Raw genomic sequence first — 19,602 nt, 5'->3', positions numbered from 1 at the left:
CCCCTAAGAGCAGGAATAAGGCAAGGATGTCTGCTCTTACCACTTCTTCAACATTCTATTGGATCACTTGTCCATATAATAAGGCAGGAAAAAAACACAAAAGGCATATAGATTGGAAAGGAAGATGTTAAACTGTTTTTATTTGCAGACAGTATGATTGTGTATGTAGAAAATCCCAGGAAACCCACAAAAAAATTCCTAGAAGATATAATAAGTGAACTTGGCAAGGCTTCAGGGCTTCCATGTACTATCAATAAACCACTGGAAAATGATAGGTCACATGGGTTATGCATTTGTCAAAATCCATGGAATACTTATGTAAATTAGTTATATGATTTAATTGTATGTACATTTACCTAAACTTAATAAAATTTTAAATAAACCAAGGCAAAGGGTATATAAAGTATATTCTAGTATAATTTGGGTGCTTGCCAATTTGTCCTGAGTTTTCTATTTATTTATTCATTTTTAAAAGATTTTATTTATTTATTTGACAGAGATCACAAATAGGCAGAGAGGCAGGCAGAGAGAGAGAGGAAGGGAAGCAGGCTCCCTGCTGAGCAGAGAGCCCAACACAGGGCTCGACCCCAGGATCCCGAGACCATGACCTGAGCCAAGGCAGAGGCTTAACCGACAGAGCCACCCAGGCACCCTACCCTCTCTGAGTTTTAAAATAAGGTCAGGCTTTATTTAAATTATTTTTGTCAATGTTAAGTCTAAATGTGTCTATAGTTACCCATTCCTTAGATTTCCTGTCTTTCCTAAGAATCTGGGTTTGAATGAACAGTATGGGATTTGGACCCAAATGAAATATTCATGACAAAGTGACAGAGCAAGCATGACATTTATGTACACTTCTTTTGGTCTGACTGCTATAGCATATTTCTTCTTTGAACACTGAATTTGGGATTAAAAAGTCCTGGCTTTAAATTTGGATTATGAATCTAATTAGCTATGCAAACTTGGATTAATTGTATCACAACTTTGAGTATTTTTCTCATTTGTTCAATAGGAATAGCATCATAGTTTCATGAAAATATGAGAGTTAATGTGACAATGACAGCCACACAGCAGAGACCCAATAAATGTTTTTCTTAATCTTAGTGGGGGTATTTTCATTAAATCTCTATTACGGTACTACATAATTTGACATTTTCTTCTACTAGAGGAACCTGAACTATGTAATAGTCTTAATAGTCTTGGCTGCCAACTGCGAGTTTAGGGGATGGGCGTGAGAAGTCTAACATAGAGCTGACGGTGATAACTTCCCTGAGGATCACTATTGTACAGTGGCTTTCTTATAGATATTCCTGTGCTAGCAACTATTCATGAATTCATATTCATTTATTTTCCTCTCTAGATTCTAAAATTACTGGTTAAAAGAAGGAATCATTGGTTAGAACTCTGTTTCTTTATCTCCTAAGGGAATACTTTACTAATTCACTGGTAGAGAAATGGGTTCCTTCTTCTTAAGCTCCATCTGCTTTCTTTCTTGGCTCACCACTTCTTCCCCTAATATGGGACATGCCTATTTCATTCACCCATCAAGACTTTAATGAACATTTATATCAGGCTCTGTAGTTGTGGATCAAGAAATAGATGAAACTTACGGGATGATAAAGTTTTTAGTCAAATGAATAAAGTAAGAAATTGTAGGCTCCAGTTATGGTATCTAGCCTGTTTCAAGAAATTATGCCTTGGTTGCCAGTAATTTGTTGAGAACCTCTTTTTTTCAAAAGCTTAAAGAGACAGAAACTATCTCTCCACCTCTTTTTTTCCCCAATTTAACTACTGTTTGGAATTTTCTTTTGAAATTCTGTTCCCAGGGGCACCTGAGTGGTGCAGTCAGTTGGCATCTGACTCTTGGTTTCAGCTTAGGTTGTGATCTCGGGATCGTGGCATCAATCCTTCAGTTGGGCTCTGCGCTTAAGGCAGAGTCTGAAACTCCCTCTCCCTCTGCCCCTACCCACCACCCTGCTCACTCTCTCTCTAGAATAAGTAAGTAAATCTTAAAAAGAAAGAAAGAAAGAAAGAAAGAAAGAAAGAAAGAAAGAAAGAAAGAAAGAAAGAAAGAAGGAAGGAATTTCTGTTCCCAGAACTGTTCTGCTCCCAAAACAGAAACAAAACTAAGACTCACCTCTGACTCCTTTCAGGAATGTCCAGCACAAACCCAAACATCATCTCGGCAATTTTATTGGAGCTGCACGTGGGGGTCCTGTCCACCTCTACAGCTATGGACAGCATCCTCTGCAGCTGACACACAATCCTGTGTCCAGAACACAGAACACAAGTGAGTGGGAGAATCTGGCAGGAGCCACCTGGCCAGCTGGGAGGTCCCCACCCCTGTACTAAATGATCTTGTGAAGCACAAACTAGGTCACAAAGAACTACTCAAGCCATCAGCGTGCTTTTATTTAGCATTTTCACCTACCTGAATCCCTCTTGTCAGATCATACTATCTGAACCTCTCAGAACCTGTGGTTGAGCTGGAAAAGCAAGCTACTTTTAAATTCAAAAACAGAAACATCTGATCTTAAGGACCTAGAGAACTTTAAGGATCATCTAGTCTATAACTTTTCTATTTTCCAGATGAAAAAACTGGTCCAGAATGACTATTAGTTATTCAAATTTCTTTGATACAGAAGAAAATACATATTTACCATATGGTTTTCCTGTCACTGGTTCCTTTACAATTATCTTTTACTAAGTTCAGTCTCAGAGCTTCAACTGGTGGACTGTGACCCTCTCTCTCATCAGACCTAAATATGGGAGAAAGCCAGGCTGATGTAGCAGAAAGAATCTAGGCTACCCCTCAGAAAGGTGGGCCTGGCCTGAAGTCAGCCTTTTTAAACATGCATTATTATCTGTGACAAAAGAAAGGGCTCTGTTTTCAGAAAAACTGCAGTCAGTAATACGATAGGTGGCCCAGGGGCTTTGGCATCAGATTCTGGCTCTGCAATGACAAGCTGGTCAGCTTTTGACAAATTACTAAACTGCTCTGAGCCCAAGTCTTCTCCTCTCTAAAAAAGGGAGAATAATACCACCTATTCCATAAAGTTGTGAGCGCTATGTGAGATACTGGCAGATATGCACTCATTAATAGTAAATGGTAGTGTCTATTGTTGTTAACATCATGATAAATTGACTTATAGAGGGCCTTATTTTTTCTAGTAATATTTACTTACAATAAATAAAAATATTAATTTATATTATAATAAAATAATTTAGATTATAATAAAGATTTTTCTCCCATTGAAGGAACAGTGTCTGTCTCTCTCTTGGGTCTGTATACTGGGGTTCTAGGATAACCCAACTTTAGGGCCTCCCCCACTCTGTCAAGCAGATGCTTTATTGTTCTGAACATTCTCCTTTCACATATGAGATTTTCTCTTAGTTAAAACCCATGGACCTTATATGAAAATCATTTTGGTGCAACTAGATTATAAAATAGTGTTGTGCATTTAGGCACAAATGCTGTATTTGAAGTGCCAAGTGTGACTGGCTTTTAACAATATGACCGACGTGGCACAGTAGGTTACTTGTGCAAGGACAGGTCTGAATCCTACAATCCTGGCATGTCTCAAAAAATGCCAAAACCACTCTCAACCCCCAAAAGAAATGCTAGGAATCTCTTTTCAGTGTGGTCTAAAGTGATGGGACCTTCCCTGGTCTGAGCCATTGCTGTTATAATCTGTTAGAATCTGCAGGTTAAACTGCTATTCTTCTCCTAGGACTGCAGGAGAGACCTGAAGGTCCTTGAGGACTAGAGGCTGCTAGAACACCCACTATCCATGACTCCTCCTTTTCTATCAGTGGTCAGCTGAAGTGATGAGGAGCTGTGAGCTGGTACTGTCTCATGGAACACCCCCTTTTTTTTGGTTTCACTTTAACTTTGTAAACTTACGTTCATTTAGTTAAGTCTTATTCATCTGAGAGGGAAAGCATCTGCTTGTTTAACTTTGGCATTAGAATTGAGCCTGTAGCCAAACTAAGATAGTCTTTAGTAAGAATCAGCCTATGTTACAAGAGCTTGTTAATTTTGTGGAAACTTAAGAAATGCTGCTGTTCTCTAAAGTAATAAATTCCAACAGCCCTGGGAAAGAAAACTTGTGCCTGCCCCTTACAGCTGATTGGTGTTCTTTGTCAGGTTGGGCTGGGGAGAAGGATGGCTACTGCTGTCCTTTAAGACTCCTGTTCCTGAAGAGGTTTGATTCCCATTTGTGGGCTGAGTTAATCCGTCTTCAGTTACTACTTTGACCAGCCACTTGATGACATCCCTGCAACAGAAAAAAGATAAAAAAAAAAAGTTTAAACTTCTGTCCTTTTAAAAAAAATATATATATATATTTATTTATTTGACAGAGAGAGACAGAGAGAGAGGGAACACAAGAGGGGACAGAGGGAGAGGGGGAAGCAGGGTCCCGCCAAGCAGGGAGTCCAATGTGGGGCTTGATCCTTCCTAGAGCTCTGGGATCACGACCTGAGCCAAGGGCAGACACTTAATGACTGAGCCACCCAGGCACCCCTTAAACTTCTGTCTTATTGTATGATGCTCAAAACCACAGCCTTAACCTGGACTCCGAGGCCCCTAGATTTCCCCAAAGGCAACAAAAAGGGTTCTGAGGTGATTTTCAATATTTAAACAGTCTAATGGAAACCCCACATTTAGTGGTAGTAAGGTTACAAAAGCTAAAGAAATATCAACATTTTTCTGAGTTATTACTGAAAGGTACCTCTAGGGTCAAAGAGTACTATCCGTGGCTTTCTGATTAGGAACATGCATTAAGCAGACAGAAAGTTAGACTGGATGACCACAGAGATCCTTGCTGGCTTTTTATGATTACATGTCATCTACTAATGCTAATAATAGAAGTTTACAGTATGTGCAACGGAGTCATACTTTATGCAGAGTGAAGGCTCTAAAAGTTAGTAAGGTAAAAACATCTCATATGGTCAAAATTACTTTTTTTTTTAAAGTGATCTTTTTTTTTTTAAATATTTTATTTATTTATTTGTAAGAGAGAGAGAGAGAGCGCGAGCACAGGCAGACAGAGTGGAAGGCAGAGTCAGAGGGAGAAGCAGGCTCCCCACGGAGCAAGGAGCCCGATGCGGGACTCGATCCCAGGACGCTGGGATCACGACCTGAGCCGAAGGCAGCTGCTTAACCAACTGAGCCACCCAGGCGTCCCTCAAAATTACTTTTGAAGATCATTTAGGTGACCCAGGTAAAAATGGTGGATTTAATACATACTTCTACTTTTGTTCCTTCCTAAAATCCCACTGATGCTAGAGTCAATAATTCTTTCAAAAATCCGCAAGAAAGAGAAGAAAAGGAAGAGAGACAAAAACAGTGAAATTTTAGAAGATGGAAGGGAAATGAAGTATAATCACAATAGAATATTACATAGTACTGAAAATGAGTATGCTACAGTGATAAATAACAGTATGGACAAACCTTAATACTCCATAATATAAAGTAAAAAATAAAAGTCCCAACAGATTATGTATAGCATGATATCCTGTAATATACAGTAGGAAGGAACTAAAATATAAACATATACTTTACAGGCATTTAGATATAATAAAACTACACAAAAGTGGAAAGGAAATGAAGAACATACAGAATGCTGATCACTTTGGATGCAGGAAGGTGCAAAAGTAGGTGATGGGGGATGGATGTGTGGTTAGATGCAGGTAATTGTCAAGGTCCCAGCCTCTAATTTGGGGGGTGGCTTAAGAGATGCTGATTATAAAACCAGGAGTGACCAATTAACTAGGTAAGGCAGTATGTCATGTTTTAAGGATGATCTTTTTTTAATTTATTTGAGAGACAGAGATCACAAGTAGGCAGAGAGGCAGGCAGAGAGAGAGAGGAGGAAGCAGGCTCCCAAATCAGCAGAGGGCCTGATGTGGGGCTTGATCCCAGGATCCTGGAATCATGACCTGAGCCGAAGGCAGAGGCTTTAACCCATGATTTTTTTTTTTTTTTTTTTAAGAGAGGGAGAGAAATGGGATGGGGGCAGAAGGAGAACGAGAGAAAGAATCTTAAGTGGGCTCCACGCCCAGCACAGAGCCTGATGTGAGGCTCAATCTCACAACCCTGAAATCATGACCTAGTTGAAAATCAAGAATCAGATGCTTAACCGACCTTGCTACCCAGCTTCCCCTTTAAGGATCATTTTTATTTTTTAAATTAACATATAATGTATTATTTGTTTCAGGGGTACAGGTCTGTGATTCATCAGTCTTACACAACACCCAGTGAGAGACAGCAAGAGAGGGAATACAACCAGGGGAAGAGAGAGAGGGAGAAGCAGACTCCCCGCTTAGCAGGGAGCCTGATGAGGGGTTTCATGTGGGGCTTGATGCCAGGATCCTGGGATCATGACCTGAGCCGAAGGCAGATGTTTAACCGACTGAGCCACCCAAGCATCCCTAAGGATGATTCTTAGAATCTAAGTGTATGACTTTAGAAAAGGGATGGATTTTAACTGACTTAGCAGAATTGAGAAAGCTGAAGCCTAAACCAGCAATAGAGAAGAGCAATTCTATTTATTCTATTTAGTCCTATTTACCAAAAAAAAAAAAAAAAAAAAAAAAGGAAAGAAAAAAAGAATCTTCAAAAAGCTGTGCAAATGGCAGTGCAAAGCTTCTTTGAAGGAGAATGAAAGGATATAAGGGAAAATAAGCATGGATGGTTTGTATGCTCTTTAAGAACATTTTAGACTCTACACTACAGGTTAACACTGTGGAGCAATAAAACAGAGGGTCTTTGGACTAGGACACCAGGCACAGCTGGGAGGCAAGGGCACCAAAGCAAAAGAGCAGCACGAAGTAAACACACACATGCTGAACACAGAGACCCTTGCTATTTCCCCACACTTGTCTTCCAAAAACCTGGCATCCCAGTCTTTACCCTTTCTGTAGGAGATTGGAAGTCTTCTCTGAAAAACCCATCCAGCCCAAGAGGAAAGACCTAGACACCAAAGGTATTTTCTAAAAAACGGGCAGTCAGTTCCACCTACAGGGAAGTACAGAAATGACAAGTCCTCCCATGTTCTTGGAGCTTTCATCAGCGGTTGAGTCTGTCACCCTTAAACTCGGATAGACTACCAAGGTCTATCCATATCAGACATGTATGGAAATGTTCTACTATGAGAGATAAAGACCAAAATAACCAACGCCAACTCTCCTCTCCCCCTAAAAAAGCAACTTGGGAGAAAATAAACAAAAACAAAAGGCATCATTAGTATCATTGAAGATATGAGAACATATGGATCCATGAAAGAAGAAAGAACAGAATACTATTAATTAATTTTAAAAAGGAACATTTAGGGACGCCTGGGTGGCTCAGTTGGTTAAGCAGTTGCCTTCGGCTCAGGTCATGATCCCAGTGTCCTGGGATCGAGTCCCACATCAGGCTCCTTGCTTGGCGGGGAGCCTGCTTCTCCCTCTGCCTCTGCCTGCCATTCTGTCTGCCTGTGCTCGCTCTCTCCCCTCTCTCTCTCTGATAAATAATAAAATATTAAAAAAAAAAAAAGGAACATTTAGAGACAAAGTAAAAAAAAGCCCTTGGAAATTAAAAACACAACAATGGAAATAAAAACTCTATTTTCAGGAATAAAGGATGTTTCTAGACTGAATGCCCAGAACAATGGATGAATTACAGACCTACAACAAGCATACTGGGCAAAAAGATTCTAAAAATTTTCAGAGTTAAAAATTAGGGCATATACAAAAAACGAGTAATCAAAGTAACTTACGACTTCTTAACAGCAATTGTGGAAGCTAGAAGAAAATCAAAGATTTCCTTCACTGTTCTGTAGAAAAGCTATTTCCATCCTAAATATCTATACAGTCATCAATCAACATATGAGAATATAAATATTTTCAGACATATAAGATCTCAAAAATTTTACTTCCTACATCCATTTCTAAGAAGCTACTGGAGACTGGGGTGCCTGGGTGGCTCAAGGGGTTAAGCCTCTGTCCTCAGCTCAGGTCATGATCTCAGGGTCCTGGGATCAAGCCCCGCATTGGGCTCTCTGCTCAGCAGGGAGCATGCTTCCCCCTTTCTCTCTCTGCCTGCCTCTCTGCCTACTTGTGAACTCTGTCAAATAAATAAATAAAATCTTAAAAAAAAAAAAAAGGAAGCTACTGGAGACTGATCCATCAAAATGATGGAGTAAACCAAGAAAGAGAAGATATAGGACAAACACACACAAAAGATGCAACTTTGGAAAGAAGTAAAGGAAATTCTCACATTTATGATAAAAAATGGCAAAGAGGACAACCAATCCAGACTGAAGGAGGTCTTTTTTTTTTTTTTTTAAATTTATTTGACAGATAGAGATCACAAGTAGGCAGAAGGCAGGCAGGCAGGCAGAGAGAGAGAGGGAAGCAGGCTCCCTGCTGAGCAGAGAGCCCGATGCAGGGCTCGATCCCAGAACCCTGAGATCATGACCTGAGCCGAAGGCAAAGGCTTAACCCACTGAGCCACCCAGGTGCCCCCTGAAGGAGGTCTTTAGGAAGAAGATGACTACCCAGTGCAAATGAACATCTTTAGGGGAGATTTAGACCAAACAGAGAATTTAGGGTTGACTTCCAATATGCACAAAGAATACAGGGGAACTAAAAGTAAGGCAATTATTAACTCTAAGGAAACACAAAGGTATAAATGAAAGGAAAAGTAATCATAGTTTAGTACTTGGCTCAACTCTGACTAGCACACATAGTCCAGTAATAGAAACACTGAATATTGATCTGAAGAAAATTATGATATAAATCAATTAGTATGGGGGCTGGGAAATGTGTGTGTCAGGGAGGAGGTAGGGAGGAAAATGAGCTAACTTCTTATCCTTCACGTAGAAAGTCAACAAATAATAGCTAATAATGGAAAATCAAGAATTAGCAACACAAGCACGTTATTTAGTCATACAGAGGTAAATATCCAAAAAATCACTTAAACAAGTAAAGTGATTACCCTTGTGGGAAAGGAAAATGCAGGTGAAGGGACTTGGGAACTAGTGTATTTCTTAAATCTTATAGAACTAGTTTACTCTGTATGCACAGTTAAGAAAAGAAAAGAAAGCCCCATATGAACGGGTACTATAGGGACTGAATTGCTATCTCTCCCTCTTTTTAAAAACTACTATCTTTGAGACAAGAAATAACAAATGCTCGCGAGGTTGTGGAGAAAAAGGAATCCTCATGCACTGCTGGGAATGTAAATTGGTACAACCACTGGGGAGACAGAATGGAGGTTCCTCAAAATTTAAAAACAGACATACCATTATCATCTAGTAATCCCACTACTGGGTATTTAAAGAAAATGAAAACATGAATTCAAAAAGATACATACACCTGTTCCGTATGGATAGATGTTTTTGTGATTTCTCCCACAAAACCGACCATATGGACATGCATGTACACAGGCAGGCTAAGGAATGTTGTTTGTGAGCTTATGCTATGTGAATAGCCTTGGAAGCCTGGTTGTTTGAAATACATTTTCTGGCCTCTGGGTCAGAACTGGCCCTTCTGTTCTGGACACCAAGGGCTACAATTCATGTCTCACATGCCCTCCTACTCTATGCTGGGCTGACTTCCTGGAATGGAATCCTGGAGGGGAGGCAGACACACAGAGCCCAGGTTCCTTGAAAATATAGAAATACGGTAACATGGAAATGCAGCTTGCTCCAAACTGCATGTAGGCAAACAAATATTTAACTTCAAACCCTGTCATTTACCCTATAAATATGGCCCTTATGGGAATGGTCAGTTAGAAGTCTCGCCCGAGGGGAGGATGCTCTGCCCAGGCTTCTCAGTCGGGACTTCAGCCTGGCTGTCCACGGGGCTTCCCCAGCTGCTGAGGCTGGATGTTGTTAAGTACCTGATTTGATGTGACTTTGCCTTATTCTCATGTTTTGTATATTATTACCTTCATCTATGCATAGGTCCATTTCCTTTTCTGTTTCTACTAGGCTTCTATAATAATTAATAATAATAATATTAATAATAGAGTTTTCTTTCCTTTTTGAGAAGGAAACATGGCTGATGTGAGTCTTTTGTTCAGAACAGCACCTATGTTCTATGTAGCATTATTTATAGTAGCTAAGACATGGCAGTAACTCAAGTGTCCACCAACAGAATGGATAAAGGAGAAAGAATGAGATCTCGCCATTTGTGAGAACATGGATGGACCAAGAGGGTATTATGCTAGATGAAGTAAGTCACAGAAATACAGATATCATTTGATTCCACTTATTTGTGGAGTCTAAACAAAAGAAAAAACCAGAAACAGACTCATAAATACAGAAAACAAATTGGTGGTTGCCAGAGCACAAGGGGTGGGAGGATGAGGAAAGCGGGCGGAGGGGGTTAGGGCGCACGGGCTACCAGTTATGGAATGAATGAGTCACATGGCTGAAAGGTACAGCATAGGGAATGTAATCAGTGATATTATAGCAATGTAGTGTGGTGACACATGGTGGCCACACTGTGGTGAGCAAAGCACAACATACAGTTGTGTCCAATCAGTACGCTGTACACCTAAATCTAATACAACATGTATCAGCTATATTCCAATTAACAAAAACTCATCTTTAAGGTTTATGTACAATAAATTGCACACAGGTTTTTACCTGATAAGCTTGATAAATAGATGTATACATCTGTGTAACCACAACCTCAATCTAATATCCATCTCTTAGTGAATCAAAAACAACAAGTTTTTCCTTCATCTGAACAGATGATTATTCTTGTTGATAAAAAGCAAAATAGAGGATCTGGCTTGACTATGAAGCCACAAATGCCTACCTTTAAACCTTAAACCCGAGATCACACTCTGCATAGTGCAAAGTAGAAACGAAAGCAACTGACATGACTGGGTCAAGTAGGTCTGTCCCTCGTCTTCCACTCAGTCCAGTGCCTATGCTCACAGAGCAGAATGGTTGCTAGAGTTGCTCTCATTAATTAAACTGTCGTTTTTCCATTCAAAACACAACTATGCGGGACTCCTGAGTGGCTCAGTTGGTTAAGCAGCTGCCTTCGGCTCAGGTCATGATCCCGGCGTCCTGGGATCGAGTACCACATCGGGCTCCTTGCTCCACAGGGAGCCTGCTTCTCCCTCTGCCTCTGCCTGCCATTCTGTCCGCCTGTGCTCGCTCTCTCTCCCTCTCTCTCTGATAAATAAGTAAGTTAAAAAAAAAAAACACAACTATGCTATTCTGTGCTTTTTGTAGATTCTCTACTTACTGGTTTTCTATCCTACAGTCATTAACATTTAAGCTACATAAAATGCCATGTCTTGGAAAATGAAGACAGCCATGCAAACTAAGCAGGGAAGCTGGATGATGCTCAAAACAATATGAAGGTTCCTCCTTTTCTACTGAAGTAGTTATAACAGTTAATATCCTACATTGGCCCACAGAATACTATTTTTAACAAACATGCAAGAACATATGGGAACATAAACATGAATGGAAGAGTTTCAAAGGATGCTGGTACTTTAGTCTGGCAAAAACCATTTCCAAAAAAAGCAAGAGTTGTAATTCGCAGAGGAAAATTCCAGCCTGAGATCACCACCCCAGAAATCACAATTTCTCCCACCGATATGGTGTCTCCCTGCTCTGAAGCTTCCAGAAGCTCTCTCTTGCCCTGATTCTACAAAAAAGAACACATGCTTCCTAGCTACCATTTTGTCCTGGATTGTTAGCCACATGACCTATTATCATATATTACTTTTTAGAAACTAGTAGTGACAAGTAAGTTATTTTGAGTTACTCAGGAATATGAAAATAAATCGAGGTTTATGAAAGCTGTGAAAAGTTTTGCATAGTTAAGATCTCCCCTTGGGTCTCCTGAGGCTGTCTGGACAATTCTGAAATACACCAAAGAACATCTGATGATCTTGAGAAAAACCACGAAGGCTGAAGTGCCTAGCACAGAGCTGGTACAGAGAGGTTTTTCTTTTAGTATCACCTATAGTTTTGTTTTGAAAAGATATTTATTTATTTCACAGAGAGACAGACACATACAATGAGAGAGGGAACAGAAGTAGGGGGACAGGGAGAGGGAGAAGCAGGCCGAGCAGAGCCCAATGCGGGACTCGATCCCAGGACCCCAGGATCATGACCTGAGCCAAAGGCAGCTGCTTGCTTAATGACCAAGCTGCCCAGGCACCCTGTAGGATCATCTATAGTTTTGTGGTTTTTTAAAAGATATTATTTATGTATTTGACAGAGAGAGATACACAGAGAGAAAGGGAACACAAGCAGGGGGGCTAGGAGAAGGAAAGCAGACTTCCTGCTGAGCAGGGAGCCCGAAGTGGGGCTCGATCCCAGGACGCTGGGATCATGACCTGAGCTGAAGGCAAACTCTTAATGATTGAGCCACCCAGGTGCCCCAGATCATCTATAGTTTTAATAGCTATCACTGTTATACTATCAAGTGACTCTAGCCTCATCCCCACAATGTTCTCGAGGCTTGAGTCGCTGCCCACCTATGCTCCCAACCTCTCGTCAGCCCCGGGCTCAGACCCTGGTTACCTGACATTGTGGGGCTGCTTGTCGCAGGACAGCACAGTGCTTGCAATGGACTGCTGCAGGTGCTGTCGCTGCCTCCTCAGGATCTGCTGGAAGTCATCCTCCAGGGTCTGTACCACATAACGTAGAAAAAGGACTCGCCCAGGCAGATTCTGTCCCTGTGGGGGCAAAAAAAGAGAAGTATTTCCCTCAATTTCCTGATGACAGTGAGTATTGGGCTCTCATAAATATGCAGACCAAGGGAAGGCCATGCGGCAACAAGTTTGTACCTAAAAGAAGTTCCTGAGAGCAGGCAGTCTACGTCATTAGAAAAAAGGGAAAATAGGGCAGTCTTGGAGCCTGGAGCCTCAGGACTATAGGCTTCCTAATTTTAAGAGACATATAGCCATGAGAAGTCAGTCTCTCACTGAACTTGACTATCAGTCTCAGGATAAACCCCAAACTGTGGCTATCAGAACAGAAAGACAAAAACTGGTTCCTAAATGACCCTGCTGGGCTGCTGATTGAGCAGTCAAGATATCCATACCACTGCTAAACTTCTAGTAATGTGAGCTGATGCATATCTTCATTGTTCTAGCAAGTCTAAGTTGGGTTTTCTGTTACAGTGAAATGATCCTAACTGAGAAAGCCCAACTGATGTAGGTAAGAATGTGGGCTTTGATGGCACACAGACCTTACGTATTTATTTTTGCTTGACGTTTTTAAACTCAGATCCACACCTTATTCAACTTGTCCTTCTTAGTCTCAGTGTCTCTGTGATTTACGTGGTGATAACCATAACCATACCAAAATCACTGTAAGGACCTGTGACACACCAGGCAGACATAACACCATTTGCTGGTTTCCCTTTACTGGGAGACAAGTGCTGGGACCCAGGTCCAGGAGCTCAGGCTTTGAAAATTCAAAGAACGAGGCCCTGAACCATTGCTGGACTCTTAAGCTTTTCAAACACTACGGGGTAAGCATATACTCTGAGAATATATACTCAGGGACTAGGGTATGGTTTAGTCAGCAGGAAGAAGAATAAACATGGTAGGCACAAATAATTTTTTCCTTTTTAAAGAGGAGGTGGGGATGGATAACCTTGTCTTCCAAATGTGTGTATTTTTCTCTTATCTTTATTAATTGGTGCAAATGATGTTTTAAAAAATCAAGTACTTGTGCTAGATTTATGATGGAAGTCTTCCACTAACACCTCGCACTCTCCACTACTGCTTGCCCCCTGCAGTACCTTAGAGGGAAATTTTAAACTCTTTCTTCTGAAAGTTAACCTAATCATCTCTAAAAAGACCTTCTACACTGTTGGTGGGAATGCAAGCTGGTGCAGCCACTCTGGAAAACAGCATGGATGTTCCTCAAAAAGTTGAAAATAGAGCTACCCAATGACCAGCAATCGCACTACTGGGTATTTACCCTAAAGATACAAATGTAGTGATCCAAAGGGGCACGTGCACCCAAATGTTTATAGCAGCAATGACCACTGTAGCCAAACTGTGGAAAGAACCTAGATGTCCATCAACAGATGAATGGATAAAGAAGAGGTGGTATGTATATATTTACATATACATATATACACACACACATACACACAATGGAATACTATGTAGCCACCAAAAACCCAAAACCTTCCTATTTGCAACAAGGCGGAGGGAACTAGAGGGTATTATGCTAAGTGAAATAAGTCAATCAGAGGGCGACAATTATCATATTATCTCACTGATTTGAGGAATTTAAGAAACAAGACAGGGAAGGGAAGGAAAAATGAAACAAGATGAAACCAGAGAGGTAGATAAACCATAAGAGACTCTTGGTTTCAGGAAACAAATTGAGGGTTGCTGGAGTGGAGAGGGATGGAAGGGATGGGGTGGTGGGGTGATGGACATTGGGGAGGGTATGTGCTATGGTTAGTGCTGTGAATTGTGTTAAGACATGATTCATAGAGCTGTTCCCCTGAAATAAATAATACATTATATGTTAATTTAAAAAGGGACAATGTCAAATAGAAAAAGAAAAAAAAAGGTGCTCTGATCACTATTTCTTGATTTATTAACTTTAGACGTTACCTATTGGCTTCTGCTGTGCTAGATAAGGATTTAACTTACTGTGCCATTTTCCTGCTCTTCCTAAAATAACTATCTCAATTTATGTTCCAACATCTATAGATAGTATCTCTTGACTCCCCACTTGGGATTGAGATAAAGATGTTATAGCAATCCTACTATTCTCAGAGATCCTATCCCTTTTCATCCCCTAATCTTTATCTTCTATGCTTTTGTTTTCTGTCAAGGCTAATAAAATTCCTTTATGCCTTGTATATAAATTGATTCTAAATATTATAAATAAATAGTATTTACAGTATGAATACTACGTTAAAATTATTTACTATGGCACAGGAGAGAGACTGGTGGCTATGCTTTTGAGAGAGAGAAACATCTGGGTTACAAGGCTCTTTATGTGGGGACTAGCAGTCTTCCATGGACTGATGATGGAAATCCATATAATAGTATATTAAGAAAATCATTCCTTTCTTCTGAAGCTTTTTGTTTTTCCCAAAGTTTCTTTTCTTTATTCTCTGTACACTGCCTACAGTGAACACTTTGGTTCTTTCAACTCCTCAAGAATGGTGTTGAATCTTGAGAATACCTGTCTTTTCCAATTTTTTTCATTTTTAAAACTTTATTATTAAACCTCAAAAATTTACCCATTTTAAAAATACAATTCAATGATTTGTTGTAAGTTTATTGAGTTTGGCAGCTACGAGCATCAATTTTTAGAACATCCTCATGGGGTACCTGGGTGACTCAGTTGGTTAAGTGTCCAATTCTTGGTTTCAGCTTAGGTCATGATCTCATGGGTCATGAGATTGAGTCCCATGATGGGCTCCATGCTCAGTGTGCAGTCTCCTTGAAAATTCTCTCCCTCTGCCTTTCCCCATACTCATGAGTGCTCATTCATTCTAAAATAATGTTAAAAAAGAACATCTTCATTATTGAAATGAGATCTCTCATGCCTATTTACAGTTAATTCCCATTCCCACCTCTAGCCCCAAGTAAAAACACTTCTCTACTTTGGGCTCTACTGTTTTGCCCTTCTGGACATTTCATATATGCAGAATTATACAGTATGTGACCTTGTATACGTGGCTTCCTTTTACTTAGTTTAATATTTATTTTGAGGTCTGTCCATGTCATAAGCATGTTATCAAGAGCTCGTTTTTTAAAATTACTGAATAGTATTCCCATGTACAAATATAGCACATTTTGCTTACCCATTCAATTGTTGATGGACATTTGGCCAGTTTCCACTTTTCGGTTATCATGAATAATGCTGCTATGAACATTCACATGTTAGCCTTTATTAGACATATATTTTCAGCTGGGGGGTCAGTATCTGGAAGTGGAAGAGCTAGGTCATATGAAAAGCTTATGTTTGATTTTTTTTAAAAAACTGCCAAACTGTTTTCTGAAGCGGCTGTACCATTTACATTCCCACCAGCAATTTATGAGACTTCCTATATCTCTACTGTCTTGGAAACATTTGTTATTTCCTGTTTTCTTTTCTTTTTTTTTTAAAGATTTTATTTATTTATTTGACAGAGAGAGGTCACAGGTAGGTAGAGAGACTGGCAGAGAGAGAGAGAGCGGGAAGCAGGCTCCCTGCTGAGCAGAGAGCCCGATGTGGGACTCGATCCCAGGACCCTGAGATCATGACCTGAGCCGAAGGCAGCGGCTTAACCCACTGAGCCACCCAGGCGCCCCTATTTCCTGTTTTCTTTGTAAATTTGTGGTAAAAAACATGTAACAAAGTTTACTATTATAACCATTTTTAAGTGTATGGTTTAGTACTGTGAAGCATATTCACATAATTGTGCAACAGATCTCCAGAACTTTTCTATCTTGCAAGATGAAACTCTACACACATTGAAAAATAACACCCAATTTCCCCCTTCCCCTAGACCCTGGTAACCCAAATTCTATTTGCTTAAAAAAAATTTTTTTTTAATTTAAGTAGGCTCCACGACCAGTGAAGAGCCCAACATGGGGCCCAACACAGGGCCTGAATCCACAATCCAGAGTTCAAGACATGAGGTGAAATCAGCTGTTGGACACCCAACCAAGTGAGCCACCCAGGTGCTCCCATTTCTTTTTTATATTAATATAACTACTATAGACAGTTCAGGTACATCAAATTATATACTGTATTTTCGTAACTGGCTTATTTCACTTAGTATTTTGTCTTCAATATGCTACCATCCATGTTGTAGCATATGGGAGGATTTCCTTCCTGTTTAAAGCAAAATTAATGTTTCATCTTATCTGTATATACCACATTTTGTTTACCTAGTCATCTGTTGATGGACACTTCAGTTACTTCCACTTCTTGGCTATTGTGAATAATGCTGCTATAAACATGGGTGTGCAAATATCTCTTCAAGACCCTTCTTTCAATCCTTTTACATATATACCCCTGTGGGAATATATGAAGTGGGATTAATGGATCATATGGTAATTGTTTTAATTTTTTGAAGAAACACTATATAATCTTCCACAGGGGCTATGTTATTTTATAATCCTACCCACAGCAGGCAAGGGATCTAATTTCTCTACATCCTTGCCACTATTTATTTTCATTAAAAATGTTTGCTTTAAGTAGGCTCCACGACCAGCACAGAGCCCAACATGGGGCCCAACACACTGTTGAGTGTGAAATGATATCTCATCGTAATTTTGATTTGCATTTCTCTGTGATTAGTGATGTTGAGCATCCTTTCACATGCTTATTGGCTATTTGGATATCATCTTTGGAAAAATGTCTATTCTAGTCCTTTGCCCATTTTAAAATCAGGTTAGTTTGCTGCTCAATTTTTTCTTTAATTCTGTCAGTTTTGTAGTGAAATATTTAAATGTTGTTGAGTTATAGGAGTTCTTTGGATATTCTGGATATTAATATCAGATGTGACTTTTTAAAAAATATTTATTTGAGAGAGAGAGCGTGCTAGCACAAGCAGGGGCAGCAGCAGCAGGCAGAGGGAGAGGGAGAAGTAGGTTCCCTGCCGAGCAAGGAGCCTGATGTGGGGCTCAATCCCAGAACCCTGAGATCATGACCTGAGCTGAAGGCAGATGCTTAACCAACTGTGCCACCCAGGCACCCCCAGATATGTGACTTTCGTTTTCTCCCATTCCATAGACTGCCTTTTCACTCCTGTGTTCTCTGATGCACAGAAGTTTTAAACTTTGATATAACTCCATTTGTCTTTTTATTTGCTCATGTCTTTGGTGTCATACCAGAGAAAACAAAGCCAAATCCATTGTCATGAAGGTTTCCACTATATTTTCCTAACAGTTTTATCATTTTTGGTCTGATGTCAGAGATCTTCATTCCATTTAGAGTTAATTTTTGTATATGGTATTAGAGAAGAATCCAACTTCATTCTTTTGCATATGGCTATCCAGTTTCCCCAAAACCATTTGTTGAGACTATCTGTTCTCCATTGAATTGTCTTGGCACCTTTGATAAGTGTCACTTGGCCATACTCACAAAATTTTTTGGAGGGGGATTCTCCATTTTATTCCATGTGTCTGTATGTCTGGCTTTATGAGTACTACACTGTTTTGATGACTGTAGCTTTATATTTAAAATCAACAAGTATGAATAGTCCCATTTTGTTCTCCTTTTTCAAGGTTGTTTTGGTTACTCAGGGTCTTCTGAAATTCCATATGAATTTAGGATAAATTTTTCTATTTCTGCAAAAAGTGCTGTTGGGATTTTGATAGGGACTGTGCTGATTCTGTGGATTACTTTGGGTACTACTGACATCTTAACAATATTAATTCTTTCAGTCTATGAGCATGAGATATCTTATCATTTATTTATGTCTTCTTTATTTTCTTTCAGTAAAGTTTTATAGTTATCAGTGTACAAATTATTTGTCTCTTTGGTTAGGTTCACCCCTAAGAACGTATTCTACTGTTCTTGATAATTTAGTTAATAGAACTGTTTTCTTAACTTCTTTTTCAGATTGCTAGTATACAGAAATGCAATTGCTTTTTTGTGTCTTGATTTTGTATCCTGCAACTTTGCCGAATTTGTTTATTGGCTCTAACAATTTTTCCGTGTCGAATCTTTAGGGCTTTCTTCATATAAGATCATGTTGTCTATGAATAGAGATAATTCTGCTTCTTGCTTTTCAATTGGGATGTCTTTTATTTCCCTTCCTTGCCTAACTGCTTTGGTTAGAACTTTCAATACTATGTTGGATAGAAGAGACAAAAGTAGGTATCCTTACCTTATTCCTAATCTTGGAGGAAGAGCTTCAATATTTCGACACTGAATATGATGTTTGCTGTGGGCCATATAGTACTTTTATGAGATAGTTTCCCTCTATTCCTAGTTTGTTGAGAGTTTTTATGAGGAAATGTGTAGAATTCTATCAAATGCATCTTTTGCCTCAACTGAGGTGACCATGTGGTTTTGTCTATAATTCTGTTAATGTAGTGTATTTCACTGACTGATTTTTGTAGACTGAACCATCCTTGTATTTTCAGATAAATCCCACTTGATTATGATGTATAATCCATACAACATGGTGTTCAATTTGGTTTACTAACATTTTGCATCCATGTTCATAGGGATATTGGACTGCAGTTTTCTTCTAGTGTCTATCTGGCTTTAATTATTAGGGTGATTGCTGGTTTCATAAAATGAAGATACTTTATATGATATCTATCTTTAAAAATCTACTGGGGGGGCACCTGGGTGGTTCAGTGGGTTAAAGCCTCTGCCTTTGGCTCAGGTCATGATCCCAGGGTCCTGGAATCAAGCCCCGCATCGGGCTCTCTGCTCAGCAGGGAGCCTGCTTCCTCCTCTCTCCTCTCTCTCTGCCTGCCTCTCTGCCTACTTGTGATCTCTATCTGTCAAATAAATAAATAAAATCTTAAAACAAAACAAAACAAAAATCTACTGGGACTTAATTAGTGGCCTAACACATGGTTTATCCTGGAACATGTCCCACGTGCACTAAGAAGAAGGAGCATGCTGTTATTGGTAGAATATTCTGCAT

General features: G+C 39.7%; 1 protein-coding gene across 1 annotated transcript in view; it reads right to left on the bottom strand.

Moving 5' to 3' along the window:
• Window positions 1-19,602, bottom strand: part of SIMC1 (SUMO interacting motifs containing 1) — a 71,674-nt gene that overhangs the window by 16,120 nt on the left and 35,952 nt on the right. Inside the window, exons 5-7 of the mRNA XM_059417397.1 lie at window positions 12,546-12,700; window positions 4,125-4,277; window positions 2,138-2,266 (exon numbers count right to left, since the gene is read on the bottom strand). Coding sequence (XP_059273380.1) covers window positions 2,138-2,266; window positions 4,125-4,277; window positions 12,546-12,700 — 437 coding nt within the window. The remainder of the gene's footprint in view (window positions 1-2,137; window positions 2,267-4,124; window positions 4,278-12,545; window positions 12,701-19,602) is intronic.

The sequence above is a fragment of the Mustela nigripes genome, chromosome 12 (assembly GCF_022355385.1).
Source record: "Mustela nigripes isolate SB6536 chromosome 12, MUSNIG.SB6536, whole genome shotgun sequence".
Classification (NCBI taxonomy): domain Eukaryota; kingdom Metazoa; phylum Chordata; class Mammalia; order Carnivora; family Mustelidae; genus Mustela; species Mustela nigripes.
The sequence above is the reverse complement of the archived record's forward strand: the minus strand, read 5'-3'. Positions and strand labels throughout refer to the sequence as shown.